Source organism: Eptesicus fuscus, chromosome 7, assembly GCF_027574615.1.
Source record: "Eptesicus fuscus isolate TK198812 chromosome 7, DD_ASM_mEF_20220401, whole genome shotgun sequence".
Classification (NCBI taxonomy): Eukaryota; Metazoa; Chordata; class Mammalia; order Chiroptera; family Vespertilionidae; genus Eptesicus; species Eptesicus fuscus.
Genome location: NC_072479.1, coordinates 39629605 through 39648248, shown reverse-complemented (window position 1 = coordinate 39648248; position 18644 = coordinate 39629605). Strand labels below are relative to the sequence as shown.

Sequence of the window (18644 nt, the reverse complement as noted above, 5' to 3'; positions counted from 1 at the left end):
GGGCAGCCAGGCTGGCAGGGGGGCAGTTTGGGGTGACCAGGCCAGCAGGGGGGCAGATGGGGGTGACCAGGTTGTCTGGCAGAGGAGCAGTTGGGGGCAACCACGCCAGCAGGGGGGAAGTTGGGGGGCAATCAGGCAGGCAGGCAGGTGAGTAGATAGGAGCCAGAAGTCTCATATTGTGAGAGAGATGTCTGACTGCGGGATCAGGCCTAAACCTGCAGTCAGACATCCCCCAAGAGGTGCCTGATTGTTGAGGGGGTAGGCTGAGCTGAAGGACCCTCCCCCTGTGCATGAATTTTGTGCACCAGGCCTCTAGTCATTGTAATAATTTGTGAGGAATTATTATCTCATTTTCTAGATGAGGAAACTGACACTTAGGTACAAAATGTCACATATTCCTTCTAAATAAGTTTAAGTTTTATTCTAGATGGCTTGTTTAGCAGCAGCCAAGGGACTAAAGAATGGGGATAAGCTAAGAGATGGGGGTAGGAGACATTAAAACAGAGTCAACATTCGTAAATGCAGTTTATTTTTTAGTCTGATATTTATTTAATCCTCACTATGTTTCCATTGATTTGTGAAAGAGAAAGGAGAGAGAGAGAGAGAGAGAGAGAGAGAGAGAGAGAGAGAGAGAGAGAGAGATTGATCGTTTGCTTCCCATATGCACTCTGACTGAGAATCGAAGTGGCAATCTAGGTATGTGCCCTTACTAGGAATCAAACCTACAGCCTTTTTGGTGTACCGCATGATGCTCCAACCAACTGGGCCACTCAGCTGGGCAAGTCACGGGTTGTCTGCCCTGGAAGAAGTTAATATTAGTATTTATAAGGCAGGACAAGATTTGCAGTGTCGGGGAAGAAGCCTCAACCAAAGCTGTCTTTTAATTTCTAGTGAGATTAATGAATTAATAAATTAACTGCAAATTAATTAAAATTAATTAAATGGTATGCCATACTTATATCAATAGGATGAATAGTGCCCCTGAAAGAGAGGTGCTCTTAAAGAAGCTAGTGATTTGAGGAAATTTTCTCATTGTCTTTGAAAATAATTAAAACCACATTTCAATGTTAATGCAATTGCTAATAAAAAGAAGCTTGTACTATCAGAGCAGGGAGGAACCATAGAACTCATGTACTTTAGCCCTGCCCAATTAGGATGAAAAATTAAGCCTAAAGCAATGACCTTGACTTGCCCAGTCCTTCAGGCAGTTACTGGTCAAAATTTATATTTTAAAATAGTGTGATTTTTTTTTTCTTTGGCAAATAATAGTTTCCTATGGGAAATATTTTAACTGTATCATCAGAGTTACTTCTACATCTTATTCTATAGCATTTTTCTATATCAAAATATATTTTATTTTAGTAGTAACAGAATCTTACCTTTATAAATGGAATTATACATTTATCTTATTTCCAAAGTAATTATAAAAGTTATTAAATTATTAAATTTGAGATATGAGTTAAAAAAACAAAGACTAATTATCCACAATCCCCAGAGCCAGAGGTAAATGCTGTGAATGTTACCTTGTTTACCTTCTTTCCTCCTAACATACACATTATGTTTTTTAAATATAACACAATTATATTGTATTGTCCTTAATAATGTATTTTATTATATTAAATAATATATTTACCACATCATTAAATATTAATCTATGTTATCATTCTTAGTTGCTATTTTTATGTTAACTTAAAAAAGTCCCTTATTATTTTAGATGAATCCTGATTTTTTTTTTACCTGAAAAAAACAATGCAGTAACAAAAACTTTCATAGCAAAATCTTTGGAAATTTTTCTTATTACTTATCTCAATTTATCAAGTATGAGTTTACTATGAGTTAAAATATGAGTTCCATTTCACCAACATTATTTAACTCAATAAAGTGTTTTTTTCCTAAAAGATACATGCCTTTACTTTGTACCTACTTATTTTATTTTTAACTTCTACTCGAAATATTTAGTTTTTAGGCATTTGCTTTTGTCAACGTAAAACAGGTTAAACATATTACTAAAATACAAAAATAATTTATTTTACAATGATATAATGAAGTTGCATGCTTTAAAACTTGTTCATACCAATGGACTCTGTCATGATCCTATTTAAGTAGAGAATGGAATTTAAAATATAGTCGTTACACTAATTAGCTAATCATTTCTGCAATGATGGTACCCTACAAAAATAAAGGCACTTCCTTTTGCCTAAAGATTACCCCATTTATCTCCTATGAAGGGAGCTAGGATAGACTCTGCTTGTGCATATGATGTATACTATACCTAGAGAAAAACAGGCACATCTTTCCTTCCCAGGTGATAAAATTCCATCAAAGGGTTTATTTTCGAGGCAGCAGTTAAATAGAAACGACCATGGGGATAGTCACATTTCATAAACAATCTCCATGCTCACAAGAAGGAGCCTCTCTCCCTGCAATCCTGACATCAGGAATCTCACAGGACTCATTTGTACCGTTCATAACTATGGGTTCTGTGGGTTTATCAGCTCATGCTTTACAAACAAATGAGGATTTTCATTTGTTCCTAATGACTTTGGTTTATACAATGAGATCTTAAACTGTCCCCAGAGCAATTATTTTGCTAAAATGTTATTAGAACATCTTTACAAATTTAGCAGCAAAGGGGGGTTTCATTAACAATGAAAATCATTGGGAACCGAGGGCCCTTGGCAAATGCAGTGCTCCCAAATCTTGTTTTATTTTCCGTGAGGAGTACAATAATCTTGTAAACTATACATTTATTCTTTATCTGGTGGGTGGTGAGGAAGATGAGGAGTTGATGGGGTGGGAAAGGGAAGGAAAATCAGGGCAGTATTCTCCCACCAGTCACCTCTGTTCTTGCTCTTCTCAGGAGTTTTATGAGCCTAAAGCAATATGAATATTCTAGCATCTGCTAATAGAGCCATTTCTTTCCTGAGAGTTTGGGGATTTGTAGCTGAGACTGAGGTCTGTTTTGCAACGGACCATCAACAAACAGGCTTTAGATTATACATGTAAACATATGTGTCCCATTTTCATAGTAATCAAATTTGATACACCTGCTATGCACAGAGGAACAGCTGCTGACAAGCCTGAAACTTGACCTGCAGTTTCTTGCAGATCACATCCAAATTATGCAGTCTTTCTCTTACTTTGTGGCTGCAGCTTCAGATATGGAATCTGCCCTTACTCTGGGCAGCTTGGTTTTCAAAGGCCTCCTTTGTCCAGGACAAATTTTGTGAGGTTCTTTCAGGGTGCTCACTCTGTCATTTAATCCACTCAATAATTGTGAGCTTAATGTTTGTTTGTTTTTATATGTCATAAATATATAAAAAAATTGTTAAAAAGCAAAACAAAACATTAAGCTCACAATTATGGTGATAACTTGGCTTTCCGATAACAGACCTCGGATAACACACCAGGGAACTTCTATGGGGTATCTTTAAAAAGCCATCCCACTGTAATTTACCAGACAATCACAGGCAGTAATGAAAGTGCCCACGTGCCTTTAAGTGTTCTGAGATGGACCCGGGAATGTCATGGAACACGTTCAGAGTTAGCAGCACATTCACTGAGTTTTCAGTTAGGATTGGAACAAAGAATGAATCAGTGGCTTTCGGATTTGAACTCATTTGGAACACTTGATTGCTGGGTTCCATTTCCGTATTTATTCCCCTGGCTTTGTGTATGACCAGCTTGCCATGCAGCAGCTCCTTCAATACACAGCTTGCCTATATCCTTTCAGTCATCAGAGGTGGCATTTTGACAAAGATCACTTCCATGAACAGAGTAGATACTTATTGTTGGAAAAAACAGTCTTGCCAATATGTCTCAAAGATGACTGACTAAGCTGTGTGTAAAAATAATAATTTAAAAAGAGGTTAGAGGTGACATCTGTGGCCAGTTCAGCACGAAGAGAAGTATGGATTAGATGATTGGTATCACTCTGCGGCCATTGTGTGGGCCTAGGGGTTGGTGTTAGTACTTTTTTTAAAGGATATACTATTTTTTTTCTCGTTTTACTTTTTATCAGATAGTGTTTTATTAAACAACACATATCAGAATTCAGTGACAATAATTTGAATATTGCTACCAATAGAAATCAATGGATCTTATTTTCATTGTTATTAGCCATCTCTAAGCGGATGTAAAGAAGAATGACTTTCATGTACAGATCATCCTGCTTCTCAACTTACTAGCTAGGTGCTATCGTGCAAAATACCCTCTCTCAAAGCAGGTTCCCTCTCCTGCTAAAGGAAGTTTATAATAGAGACGTCATGATGTTATTGTATAGCCTAAGTAAAATAAGATGTGTAACCTGAGAAACAGTATTGCGCAGAAGTTTTATTTTGTACCTCTGATGTCCTTTTAGCCAGTGTGCAGAGCTTGGAATGGCCAATCCATTTATTTATATGCATCTTACACAGTTCAGCAGCAGCCAATAGCAAGTACTAAATAACAACAATATGGACTGTTGCTAGTAACTATAGTATATGGCGTTCAAGTTATTTCTAAGGAACATAGTTTAATATTCACTTTTTCTTTTTGCCTTTTTTTATATTTCTGTCTGACTTTTCTACTTGAAACCATTGATATTGGAGACTGGTTTCATAGGCAGTAACCAACCTAATTCAGTGGGCTTTGTTCCTGTACTCTCTTTGGTATATTAACCAGCTTAATGAATTTCTGTTAGAAAGTGAACTGTTATTATTAGGTCTAACATTAAGAAAATATGCAAAGATTGTTGAGTTGATGATCACAGTAGACATTTTATCATTATTTCTTGCAAATATTTATATTGATCGCTTGGCCAAAGTCACGACAATAATACAGTGTTGTGCTCTGTAGCCTATAATTTTTGGAAGAAACGATTCATCTTTTCTAGCTGTTGATTTAGAGAAAGACTAGATGTTTTAGCTTTCTTATTAAAGTTAGTAAATATGCAAACATCTTTTGTTGTAGTTACCAGGATTGACAGTTTTCTTCAAAAAGGTGGTGGCAGGTGTGCTTCCAGGCGTGCTGTGTGGCAGGCAGGTCACATACAGAGCAGGGAGAAGAAGGCTTCATTACCATTGGGAACACTATTGTTGGTATTTTCTTCAAGGGAGTCCAGGGCTAAGAGGAAAAACAGGAGAAATGTGAAGCTGTTTGCTGGTTTCTTAGGATGTCTGTATTCCTTTTGTTTTGTTTTGTTAAAAGAAAACAAATTAATCAAACAAACAGAAAAATGGCTTTGGTTAGCAAAATAAAATTAAAGTAACTTTTCTCCAAATACTTTACAGTTCTAGTTATTTCTGGGAACTATGAATTTTATATGATACTAGTGGCCTGGTGTACAAAATTCTTGCACTCGGAAGGGTTGTTCCCTCAGCCCGGCCTGCGCCCTCTCACAGTCCGGGAGCCCCCGGAGGATGTCCAACTGATGGCTTAGGCCCGCTCCCCGCATGGGCCTAAGACTTAAGTCAGACATCCTTAGCGCTGCCGTGGAGGCGTGAGATGCTCCCCCCACCGCCACTGCACTTGCCAGCTGTGAGTCAGGCTCAGGGCTTCTGGCTGAGCAGTGCTCCCACTGTTGGAGCTCACTGACCACCAACTGGCAGCTCCTGCATTGAATGTCTGCCCTCTGGTGGTCAGTGCATGTCAGACGTTCCGCCATTCATTGATTTGCATATTACCTTTTTATTATATAGGATTTCTAATAACTCTGCACATTTGGTATCCTAATACACAATCTTCAATATCCTGAATGTACTAGTAGCCCTACTTAGCTTCTTAACAGAACAAGATCATCTTACTTAGTCATAAGGACACTTTTTCCTCTGTTTCCAAATACTCTTTTAATTATATCAGTATTTTAACCATCAAAGTCCTAAATCTTTAGAAGGGATTGTTTCACCTTGTTATCCAGAGAAAGCACATTATTATTAGCTATATTCAAGTCATAAATGAAAAGTGTAATAACAAATTACTGAATATTACACAAAGCAGTAATACATTTTAACTTTTTTAAATATTGGAGCGTTCATTTAGAGGACTGAGTTTTTAAAATGTAGGGTATATATTGGACCTTGAAAGAACAATTATTTATTAAAAAATTGCTATGGCAAAGTACACATGATAATTTACACCTTATAAATAGCCAGGTTTTGAATGTTAACTGAAGCTATCATGCCAGAGTTAGAGGTGATGTTTCAGCCACATGCCCTTCCCTGGGATACCAGCTACCTGATCTAATTCTCTAGCCTCCCATTGATTCTCTGCCCCCTCCTCCGCCCATGATCCTGCCAATAAATTCCTTTCACCAGAAAATAAATAAATAAATAAACAAATAAATAAATAATGAAGATCTATTAAATCTACAGTTTCCCACTGTAACATTTTCTTTTGGAGTCAAAGTCAAAATGTAGTGTATTTTTTATAGTCACTTATATAAACATAGGCAAATAAACTCTTCACTTTCTCAACATTTGGAACATATATTTTGTTTATTACCTAAGTTAATAATCTTCTAGGTTCTAAAATTTGGAGAGCTATTTGAGAAAAATAATTTTTAAAAAGTTGTCTAAACATTTAGGACAAAATGTTTCTGTTTAATCCAAATTAGTCAGTCTTTTCAACCAGTGCTTTTGTAACATTCTTACTTCTACCAATTATGAAGGCAAATCTTTGCTTGATGAGTCTATTAATGTTGGTGAAAATATAAAGCACCCTACTTTTGGGGGGTTTTGTTTAGATATAGTTTCAAAGGTGGAAAGAAAAATTTCATTCAAAATTACATTTAAAGAAAATATATTGTTTTTAAAATTCAGTCAAACTGCCTGTAGTAAAGCAGCATCTGTATTTTCAATACTATCAAGCTTTAATTAACAGAATCCACATTGGTTGCTTCTTTAGAATACCACTAAATGTCAGAGACATCGTCTACTGTACAGGAGTTTCACTGCTAGATGAGGATGTCTGGGAATTCATATGGATGAAATTCCACTCCACCACGGCAGTTTCCGAGAAGAAAATATTATTAGAAGCCTTAACTTGCAGTGATGACAGGAATTTATTAAATAGGTAGGTCAATTAATGGTCAAATGTATTTGTGTAATGAAAGTATTCTTCGTTAATCAAACTGTTCTGAAGTTGTTTTTCTTTCCTGGAGTATATGCTAATTACTGTAAGTCTAGATTCCTAAAACTAAGGAAAACTGATGTGTTAGGATAACTAAAGCTAGTTGACTTGAAAGATATACCTTTGTTTCTAACTGATTTTTTTAAAGTTATTTTTTACCCATATACGTAGGATAATATTTCAATATTAAAGGAAATGTTTACTCTAAAGAATTTTAAAGGTAAGTTTGCATCATCAAACCAGAATTATGATTTCTCCACCCACAAGATTTTTGAAAATTTAACTAATCTATTAATTAACATATATGTTTGATCTTCCTCCTTTTTTATAGCCAGAAAATTAATCTATTGTGAAATTTGCATTAGTAAAGTTTACCCTGGACTGTTCTCTTGAAGAATATGATAAAGTATAACATGTAATTTTTTGTAATTTTATAAAAATGTTTAAGTTGTTGGACTAAAACTTTCCCCACAATTCTATCTTTAAAGGCTTCTGAATCTGTCACTGAATTCTGAGGTGGTGCTGGATCAAGATGCAATTGACGTCATAATCCATGTAGCTCGAAATCCACATGGCCGGGACCTTGCTTGGAAGTTTTTTAGAGATAAGTGGAAGATATTGAATACCAGGTAGATACTGAGTTTAATCATCCATAATTGAGTGAATAAATAAAAGGTGACATATGAGGGAGAAAAGCACAACTTTTTGTGTTAGAATAAAAGTCCTGATAATAGAATTAGATTTTTAAAAAGTCTACGAAGATGGGTCTTGCCATGCCTATGAAACTCAAAATTATTTTAACATTATGTAACATTATTCATTTATTAAATATTGATCACTGTAATTATATGTGGAAATGTAGAGTAAAACATTTTAGCAGTGGAATTTTCCTTGGCAATCTATCAAACTGTCCCAAGTTGAAGAAATTGTTATCATAAAACCCCTATATCCTGAATATGTTACAAAAATGATTTACAAATCAGGTATAGTTGTATTATGACAAGAAAACTTTACTTCTGTATAGTTGTTTTAAATTTCCTTTAAATATAAATATCACAAAACACCTGAAATAAAACCATGGAACATTTGAGTCATTGTATAATTCTAGTTGCAATATAATTCATTCCTGAGACATCTTGTTTCATGATGAGACTTCTTCAGCCTCACTTTTAGAAAATATTTCTGATATATTTAAATATATTATAATAAATGTTAATTTATTACTCTTATAATCTCTATGGTATTTTAAAATTAAATTTATTATAGAGCTTGTGAATGTTGCATGTTCTCAAACTTAAATGTCCCCAGACAGTGTGCAGATCTACTGTTCTAAATCTTAAAAACTGGTGTATAAACTATACTTTTAAAAAGTACACCTTTGTCAGTATAAAGAGTTAAATCTGAATGGATGTATCATAGTAAAACACATTTCTATCTACAGATATTTTCTTGTCAGAAAGCTGTGATATTCCTAGAAAGCACATTGGGTTTTTGTATTTTCAGCTCAAAAATTAGAATGCATTGGAAGATTAAAACTTGCTTTGCTGTTATGCACATAACATAGTAAATAGTCAGACACAAGGTTAAATTAATATTTGCAAGCATTTTATAAAGAGTGTCAAATATCCACCAAACACAGAGTCTCTTTAGAGGGTGCTTTTGTAGATCAGAGTTCACTGTAATGCATATATAGTTTAGTTCCTACCAAAATTGATTTTTTTACAGAGAGGAAGGGAGAGGGATAGAGAGTTAGAAACATCGATGCGAGAGAAACATCGATCAGCTGCCTCCTGCACACACCCTACTGGGGATGTGCCTGCAACTAAGGTACATGCACTTGACCGGAATCGAACCCGGGACCCTTCAGTCCATAGGCTGATGCTCTATCCACTGAGCCAAACCAGTTAGGTTTGTTTTATCTCGGAGAGGCTATAATCTCTAATCAAAAGGTAAAAAGGTTAAGGTTATAGCATATGTACAGATACAGCAGTGTCTATCTTGACAAATAAAATTGTCATAATCTACTCCCACACCTCTGTCAGCATTTGAATATTTGAGTTCATGGGGGTGCCTTCCTAAGTTCTCCTTACTTCTTGACTTGCAGATCCTCCCTGGTTTTAGTTGCCATCTATTTTCATGGTCTCAATCACTCTCAAACCTATATCGCTAACTCAGACATTTCACCTAAGCAGTACCCTGTAATTGACAATGGCCTATTGGGATCCCCTACTGGGATGTACTTGCAAAGCTAAACCCATCATTTATCTCTCCCTTTTCTCAGCAAACAATATGGCTATCCACCAACTGCTCAACCCAGATACCTGGAAATCTACATATGACTCCCCCTTTCCCTTGCCATATATGACAATTAGTCTTGAGATCTGTTCCATTTAACAATTCCTAAATGTTTCTTGAATTAGACCTCTCTTTCCTGTTACCACTGCCCTAGTGCAGGTTATTATTTCTTACCAGTACTCTTAACAATAGCCTTGTTTCCCTGCCTTTATAATTATCTCCACCACTGTGGCATGTTTGTGCGTGCACACCACACACACACACACACACACACACACACACACACACACACTAGCCTTTTCCACTTGTCCCAAGAATCACTCCAAAAAACAAAGTACTATTTCCCTGATGTAAAACCTTCAATGGTTCTGTGCAGCACTGAGAATCCAAGCTCCCTAATAAGTCCTCTGACTAACCTCATGGCCTCTTGTTCTGCTGCTCCCAGCCTCACAATTTATAGGCTCTTAGTACCAAATGCTTGTAGTTGTCTTCACACATCATGTTGTTTCACACATCCTTGCATTTGTTTATATTGGTCCTCTGTCTAAATTACTTTCTTCCTTGATCATTGGAACTACTCCATACTCAATCTATATGTCAGCATCCCCCCAAATCCTATTCCAAGACCCCACAGCAAAAGAGACCTTCTCTAAACAAGGTGCATACTTTTCTTATCACTACAATAAATGGAAATTATCTCTTTACATTACTAGATATTATAATACCTTCAAAAAAAGGATTGTGCCCCTATTCATCTTTACATGACTATAAGCAAAGTATAAGCAAAACACTCTTAGAGAAAAAGAGTTATTTTTATTTCTGCACAGTAAGCCATTTCTTTAACCACATAATGATTACTAACAATTACTTATATTATTATTGAATGCCTATTTATTTTATTTAGTTAATTTTTCCCATGAAATAGTTCAATGTTAGAATTATAACAAATTCTGACAGTCATCAGTCTAGTCCCCTCATTTTACGTATGAGAAATCTGAGGCTTCCAAAGCTAAATTATTTAAAGTCCCACAAGTAAGAGCAGCATTGACAACCTCTGGTAACAGTGGCCTGACTTTTGCTTCCTAAAACTCAGACTCTTATTTTTGGTGTACATTTCTTGGTTCTGTGTATGATAATCTCTGATAAGTATCCTTAGCATAGAATAGACAAATCAATAAATGAAAACTCTTGCATTGAGTCCTGAGTCGAGTAATTATGTGTGTGGTAGGAGAATTATGCAATTCTAATGAACAACTTGATATTGTATTTTAACGGCCACATGAAAAAAATGCTAATTTTTTTAAACATTTCTGAGAAATTTGACTCAATTTCTAACTATGAAAAATGAGAATGCTAATGTCAGTTTTGACTGACCAGACTAAAGAATCTGTGTGACATACTGATAATGCCCAGATTTGTCTTGCAATTCTGTTTCCGTAGTTGGGATTATTTTTCCTAGTGAGCTAGGTTATGTTAAAGTTGAAAGTTGTAAAATAGTTTTTTCCTCAGGACTTGGATTGGGAATGTAATAGTAGTTCTTGCATCTAATTTTAGAGGGCTCCTTTTTAAAAAACTAATACTACTTAGGCTTTTCTTAAAAGTTGTGAGCCAGCCCTAGCTGGTTTGGCTCAGTGAATAGAGCATTGGCTTGCTGACTGAAGGGTCCCAGGTTTGATGCCAGTCAAGGGCACATGCCTGGGTTGCGGGCTCGATCCCCAGCAGGGGGTCATTCAGGAGGCAGCCAATCAATGATTCTCTCTCATTATTGATGTTTCTATCTCTCTCTCCCTCTTCCTTCCTCCCTGAAATCAATAAAAATATATATTTCTTAAAAAGTTGTGAGCCAAATCAGGTGGCATCTGCTGGTATCCTATAATCATAGCTCTTTGCACCTCCCAACTTCCTATAGAAATGACCTTGAATGCTCAGAGATCTTGATAGCATCAAGACACCACTGGTCAAATGGAACCCTTGAGAAGGGTTCTAAAAAATCTTTATAGTCATATTTCTTTTTAAATTTTTATTTTTATTTTTCAGTTATAGTTGACATATAATATTAGTTTCAGGTGTACACCCCAGTGATTAAACATTATATAACTTACTAAGTGATTATCCTAATAAATCTCGTACTCTTCCAATAACACCATGCAGTTATTGGAATATTATTGACTATATTTCCAATGCAGTATTTTACATCCCCAAGACTATTCTGTAATTACCAATTTGTACTTCTTAATCCCTTCACCTTTTTCACCTATCACCCTAACCTCCCTCCTATCTGTATCTATGAGTCTCATTTCTGTTCTATTTGTTCATTTGTTTTTTGGATTCAATTGTTGGTAAATATGTATTTATTGCCATTTTATTATTCATATTTTTATCTTTTTTTCTTCTTCTTCATAAAGAAGACCCTTTAACATTTCATGTAACAATGTTTTGGTGGTAATAAATTCCTTTAGCTTTTTCTTGTCTGGGAAGCTCTTTATATGTTCTTTGATTACAATTCGTCTTGGTGTGGGACTTTTTCAGTTCATCTTGTTTGGGACTGTCTGTGCTTTGTCAACTTATATATCTATTTCCTTCACAAGGTTAGAGGAAGTTACTATCATTATTTTTTCAAATAGGTTTTGAGAGAGCTAGAAATATAATAGTATTTCTTAAATTACTGCCTTTATTAACATTAATACTTCTTTTTATCTTTTGAGGTATGGAGAAGCATTATTTATGAATTCCAAACTTATCAGTGGAGTTACAGAATTTCTTAATACTGAAGGTGAACTCAAAGAGGTAAACCTTTTAAGATTTCTAATGCTTTTCTTTTATAAACTTATGAAATTATATATTTACTTGAACCATTTGTTTACAACAGAATCATATTCATTCCTTTAAGACACACACACTTACCCATGCTAAAGACTACTCAATTCATTATTTGAAAATATAATTTTGACATATTAAATATTAAATGCCTTTGAGAAATATTTGAATGGAATGAGTCTTCAACTTGGGGATTCCAAATCCACTCAAGACATATTTGATCCAATCAGCTGCTCATCAGCTGATTGTGTGAACCCAGTTTAGGATCCTCAAAACAACAAAACTATCCTGTCACAATGATTCAGTATTTGGATACAGAAGACCAAAGTTGAATTTGAGGTATAGAACTTGAGTCTCACTGCTTTGTGCTCAGATATATACAGAGAATGAATAACTGGATGTGATGATAATGCTTCATGCTATTCAGTCTGTAATTTTTTAAGGACTAGTGTCCAGTTTGTGGAATATCTAACATATCCTTTTTTCTCTGGAAACCAACTACTGTTTTGACCACTTACATCTCTAATAGAGAGGAGTGTGAAATGGGACGGGGTAAGTAGGTAGAAGGAAGGAGCAAAATATAGATACACTTAATTGATTAAAATGAGTGGGGCTTCAAACACCTCTTGTTTTTGGTATGCTGCTCTCTTCCACGATAAAACAAAGCTGAGAATTATCAATTCGAATCATGGTTTCCTCGGTTTCCATTGATGGATGCTTGATGCTGTGACCCAGAGCTAATCATGTTGAGCAGCAATCTCTCAGAAGCTTCAAATCAACCCTGGAACCACCCTTAATATCTTCTGATATTGCCCAATTTTGTATGATCATCTACCATGCACTAACTTGGATTCTTTCACACCATGAACTGAGCTCAGTTTCTGATTATAATGATTTGAACTTCAATTTTTATCCCTGCTATGTGTATTTCCAACCCTAAAGGATTTGGTTTGGAAAACACCAGCATATGTTTCACTATATTTTTTAGTAAAAGAAGCTAAATGGGAAGAATATTTTTCATATACGTACAAAGTGGAAAGAGCAATTAAATTAATGATTGCTTCCAATTTTCTCTGTATTTAAATGAAGTACATTCAATTCCATGATTTCATAGTCAATAACCTGGGAGTGAAAGACTCATTTAGTCACACTGTGTGCAGCCATGGAAGTGAATGCCGAAGTGAAGGATCCTGCCCCTCCTCTCCTTCCCCGTCCTTTCCCCTCCTTATTGCTGCCTTCCTTCTCCTGGCTTCTCTCCTGTCTTTTCCTCATTTCACTCCTATCTTCCCTGTCTCTCTCCTATTCTCCCTCCTCTACTTCTATCCTCTAATTCTGTCTATATTTCATATTTTTTTCTTTGATAATACCAGGCCATAGGAACAAAGTCTTTTAAATGAACATTTAACTAATTTTATCCTATACTGACCATTTGGTTTTATGTATTTCACTTATGTATTTAATTTTTTACACTTGACTTAATTGCATTTGAAATGTTCCAAGATACCCCTATAATGAAAGGCACAATTTCAAGACTGAAACTAAATTGTGACTTTTAGTCCATTATCTGCAAAGCAGTTAACTTCACAATAGAGTCTCTCTATGGCACAAGTCATGAATCCCTTCACAGCATAACTGCTTGCTCTGACTTTCTAGTTTAACAACTGTGGCCTGAGGTGTTTCCATACTTTCATTATCTAATGGTCCATAGGATTGGGGACCACTGTTGTTAGGCGGAATGGGGGTTTAATTTGTATTGCTGATAACCCCTTCCATACATATAAAGGGGCTGAGGAAATTCCAGTCTCATTCTCCTGTAACCAATGAGCCTCATAAGCAGAAAACCCAATGTGCTCCCTCTGGGTATGGCACATTCTTATTTCAACAGTTTATAGATCAAAAGGGAATCAGCAACTTTATGAATTCTGAAAACTCATTTAAGATTTTCATGATCCCCATCAGCTTTAGGGGCATTAAGTAGAGATACTTATATTGTTACATGGTCCCATCCTAAAAACTGCATTCTAGAACCAGAAACACAATTTCCTTTGATTTCAGGGCGCTAGCAATTTGAACAATATTTCTCCATGAGATAGTGCATTATTTCTTTAATTTTAAACTAATGGAAGTACAACCGCATGGAACCTCTGAGGCCCTTGCCATTTTTCCATACCCATATCCTTTAAGCATTCCTCTCTAGCACTCATATTCCTGCCTCTTGAACCTAATGTACAACACTGTTTTGAAAGAATATAGATCCCGTGCATCTCAGACATCCCATTTACAGTTTTAATGTTGAAAACATAAGTCTCATAATAGGGCAATCATCTGATTCATTTATATATACTAGCATTCCCGTTGCAGGAAAAATCCTGCAATAGGATTTCCTGCTGCACTCTACCCCGCCTCTGTTCCTCCCTTGTCGCCCGCCCCACCTTCTCCTCCAGCCCGCCTGCGTTTCCCTTCACCCCCGGCCCTGCCTCCGCTCTGCCCTTGTCGCCCGCCCCGCCTTCTTGGCCAGCCCGCCTGCGTTTCCCTTCGCCCCTGGCCCTGACTTTGCTCCTCCCTTCTCCCCCCCCCCCCCCCCCGCGGCTTGCTTGCTTCTTCAAAGCTTTACTCCCTTCTGCAGCTCTTGGCTTCTTTCCACGCTGTCTTGATATGCAAATTATCCGCCATCTTTGTTGGGGTAATTTGCATATTCGTCCTGATTGGTTGATGGGTGTGGCTTGGCTGGTGGGCGTGGCTTATGTGTAGCGAAGGTGCGGTCAATTTGCATATTTGTCTATTATTAGATTAGATTCTGCAATTTACTGTACAAATAATTTACTTTGTGATATTTAGTGTCTAGGACACCCTAAAATAAGAGTTTTATAAAATGCTAAAATGTTTTTAATAGAGAAATTGACAAACATATCTAGAAATTTTATGCTCTGAAGAACCAGGAGAACAAACAACTCTGACATCTTACGAAATGTTATTTTATAAAAAATGTCTAAATGCAACCTTTTCATATAAAACCTTAAGAAGGCATAGATATTTAGGAAACACTATAGTAAAAACAAATAGCAGCAGAAATCCTACCAAAGAGCTGCAGAAATCAGCAAACTAGAATGTCAAATGCTTTCTACTACCCCATGGCCTCTAAAGTGAGTCACCTCAGGCTCTCTGAGATCACGAGGGTAGTATTTAGTGTAATTAAATAGTGATTTAAGAAATGAATCCCAAGAGACCTATAATTTAATTGTCAACTGATCATTCTCTTGCAGGATAATCTGACCTGCTATTCTGTCAATAGCACATTCATATTCAACCTATTGTTTGCCTTTGAGGAGGATTTAAGAGATTTACTAGTACTCCATGAGTGCAGGCTGGCTTGCTAACTCATCAAGAAGCCCGTGGTTCCCTAGCTAGTTTGACTCAGTGGATAGAGTGTCTGCCTGTGGACTGAAGGGTCTCAGGTTCTATTCTGGCCAAGGGCACATGCCAGGGTTCTGGGCTCGATCCCCAGTAGGGGGCATGTAAGAGGCAGCCGATCAATGATTCTCTCTCATCATTGATGTTTCTATCTCTCTCTCCCTCTCCCTTCCTCTCTGAAATCAATAAAAATATATTTTAAGAAAAAAGAAGCCCATGGCTATGCTGCACAGAGTCAAAGTTGCCAAATGGTCATTATCACTATTTGGCGTGTTCTGTGACTACCCAGGAAAATATGTAATAAAGCATATGATAAATAGACTTAATTTTTTCCTGATTGGTATATTATGTAAATAAAGCCACTGTACTGTACATATACATTGAGTGGCCAGATTATTATGATCTCTGAACTCATAATAATCTGGCCACTCAGTGTATATATATATTAGAGGCCCGGTGCATGAATTTGTGCATGAGTGGGGTCCAGCCAGCCTGGCCAGGGGGAGAGGACATGGGCAGTTGGCCGGCCTGCCTGCTAGTCAAACTCCTGGTTGAGGGAACACTTTGCATATTAGCCTTTTATTATATATGCGTTCAGAGATCATAATAATCTGGCCACTCAGTGTATAATGTACAAATGTACAATGTAATGTACATGTTTTATAATAAATTGAGACACTAAATTCAAAACATAGATCCCATGTATTATTTATTGCTTTAGAGATATAGACTGAATAGGTCTGAACATAACTATATAAATAAAAATGAATTATTTGGTTAATCAACTAAAATTAAAAAAATTATTCTGGTGATTCCATAAGACTTCCTTTTTACATATGTGTACATGTTCCAGGTTATATGCATGTGGCACAGTGGCTGAGACATTGGGAGCTATTCAGTAAATCCCAGTCTTTCCTTTCTTCTCCTTCCCTTAGTATATGTAAATTTGGTCAAATGTCAAAACAATTTTAAAGATAGTGCCGATAAATATTTGTTATTCATTGGATATTTTACATGTTTGTTATAAAAGCATACTGATTTTGAATTCTTGTGAAGTATATTGCTCTGAGATATGGTTATTTGTTGCTAATGAGGTGAGGCAGGGGGGTATGTAGAAAAGTAGAGGATAAACTGAGAAAATCCATCAGTATTATATAATCAAAGTAACACTGCCATAAACAAAACAAACTACCCAGAACTGATTTTTAGATTAATTCAAAAGGTATAATTAACTGCATTTTAAATGCCTCCTCCCCCCATTTCTCCCTGTCCTTGGGCCATTCCTGATGCAGTGCATTTCCCTCCTGGCATATCCTCCATGTGGTGCCCACTGTGTGAGGAATCACACCTCACACTAATTACACCACATAATGTTTCTCTGTTGCAAGTTGATTTTTCACATTTGTCTATTAGCATCACGATCCTTGGTTGGTTGCCAATTTCTAAAGACATACCAAATAGAAAGAAAAACTGCTAGCACTGGATCTTGAAATAAAATCCTTGAGCATTTCCAGAATATGCAAACTCGATAGAGAAAATCTCATACAAGAAAAATTATGACAAAACATTTAAAAATTACAAGATTTTAATTTAGTGTTCCACTTCTCTGCCTACTGAGACCACATTCCTCCTTCATTCTTTCTAAATCTAGTTACTCAGGTGATTACAATGCCATTTAATCACCCAGTTTTTATACCATCAGTATTTTTCCCCCACTACTCAATACCTTTGATAATTCCCTTGCCATCAAAGATAGTGTCAAGCCCTCAGACTCCTTATTGGGAGAAAATTAAGGAGAATTTTCTGTCTACAAACAAAAAGTAAACTTTATTCCTTATATTCAGTTTTTAAGGCTATTTTGTCTGTTGGATATACTTCGTAATTAGAACTTGTTTTGCCACAATCCCATCAGCCTATTATGAAAAGATAAATTAAATATGTCTGTTTTAATATTTATTTATGAAGCAAGAGTTAATTTTATGGTTACTTAAACTGTAATGTCCACTCCTTATTTTCTTCTCAATTCCAAAATAATTAACACCTAACGGACCCAGTCATATTGAATTTCAATACTAAGCTCTCTCCACATATTAAGTATACCTTCTGTAGTGACTGTGGCCCGTTGTTTAAAATGGACTCTTGTTTACATATGTTGGACATGCATAATTACCATTTGAAAAATCTTTATTTCCAGCTAAAGAACTTCATGAAGAACTATGATGGAGTAGCCGCTGCCTCTTTCTCAAGAGCTGTGGAAACCGTCGAAGCCAATGTGCGCTGGAAAATGCTTTACCAAGATGAGCTTTTCCAATGGTTAGGAAAAGCTGTGAGGCACTAATTCAACTTAACATTTCTACGAGAAGGCCTGCTTTATGCCGAATAAGGAGAATGGCCAGACTTTCAGTGTTAATGTGTGGGAGGAATTTCTTTTTTTAATTGTTGGTCATGGGGGATTTTGTTTTGTTTTGTCTCATTCATCCTGCTTTGTTTCCTTATTGGGTGTTCTTCTTTAAAGAAACTCTTGCAAGTGAAACTTAGCCATGATTGCTTCAGCTGTACATTCCTTGCTCTACAGGACCAAATATGATAGTGGTGCATGTTGATGTTGCAGTCAGTTTGGAAAAACACATTCAGAATACTTTGTGCATGGTTGTCTGGCCCTGCCTGTGTTCCAGCATGCTTATGTAAAATGTCCAATGTTGTCTGCTCCAGTGTTACATCCAGGATGGGCATAATGCAAAAGCACAAAGATTATCTATGACAATCAGTGTTGCAATGAAAGGGAAAAAAAAAAGGAAATTATAGTCTTAGTCTTGGGCATTGTAAGAGGTAAAATAGCCCTTTAAGTGATTAAGGTCACTTATTTCAGCACTTGAATTGTCCTGCAATGACTATTGTGTTGTTAACCTATTTTTTTTTTGAGTTAAAGTTGTTTTTTTTTAAAAAGGCATATAGATAGTGTATGCATATGTCAATGTACATAGGGAAACCCCACATGTATATAGTATGTTGTA

General features: G+C 36.2%; 1 protein-coding gene across 1 annotated transcript in view; it reads left to right on the top strand.

Annotated features, from left to right (window-relative positions):
- TRHDE (thyrotropin releasing hormone degrading enzyme) overlaps nucleotides 1-18066 on the top strand; it is a 366112-nt gene extending 348046 nt beyond the window's left edge. Inside the window, exons 16-19 of the mRNA XM_008155542.3 lie at nucleotides 6883-7050; nucleotides 7596-7736; nucleotides 12108-12189; nucleotides 17825-18066. Of these exons, the coding sequence (XP_008153764.3) occupies nucleotides 6883-7050; nucleotides 7596-7736; nucleotides 12108-12189; nucleotides 17825-17968 (535 nt within the window). The 3' untranslated portion in view covers nucleotides 17969-18066. The remainder of the gene's footprint in view (nucleotides 1-6882; nucleotides 7051-7595; nucleotides 7737-12107; nucleotides 12190-17824) is intronic.
- Nucleotides 18067-18644: the final 578 nt, after the last annotated feature.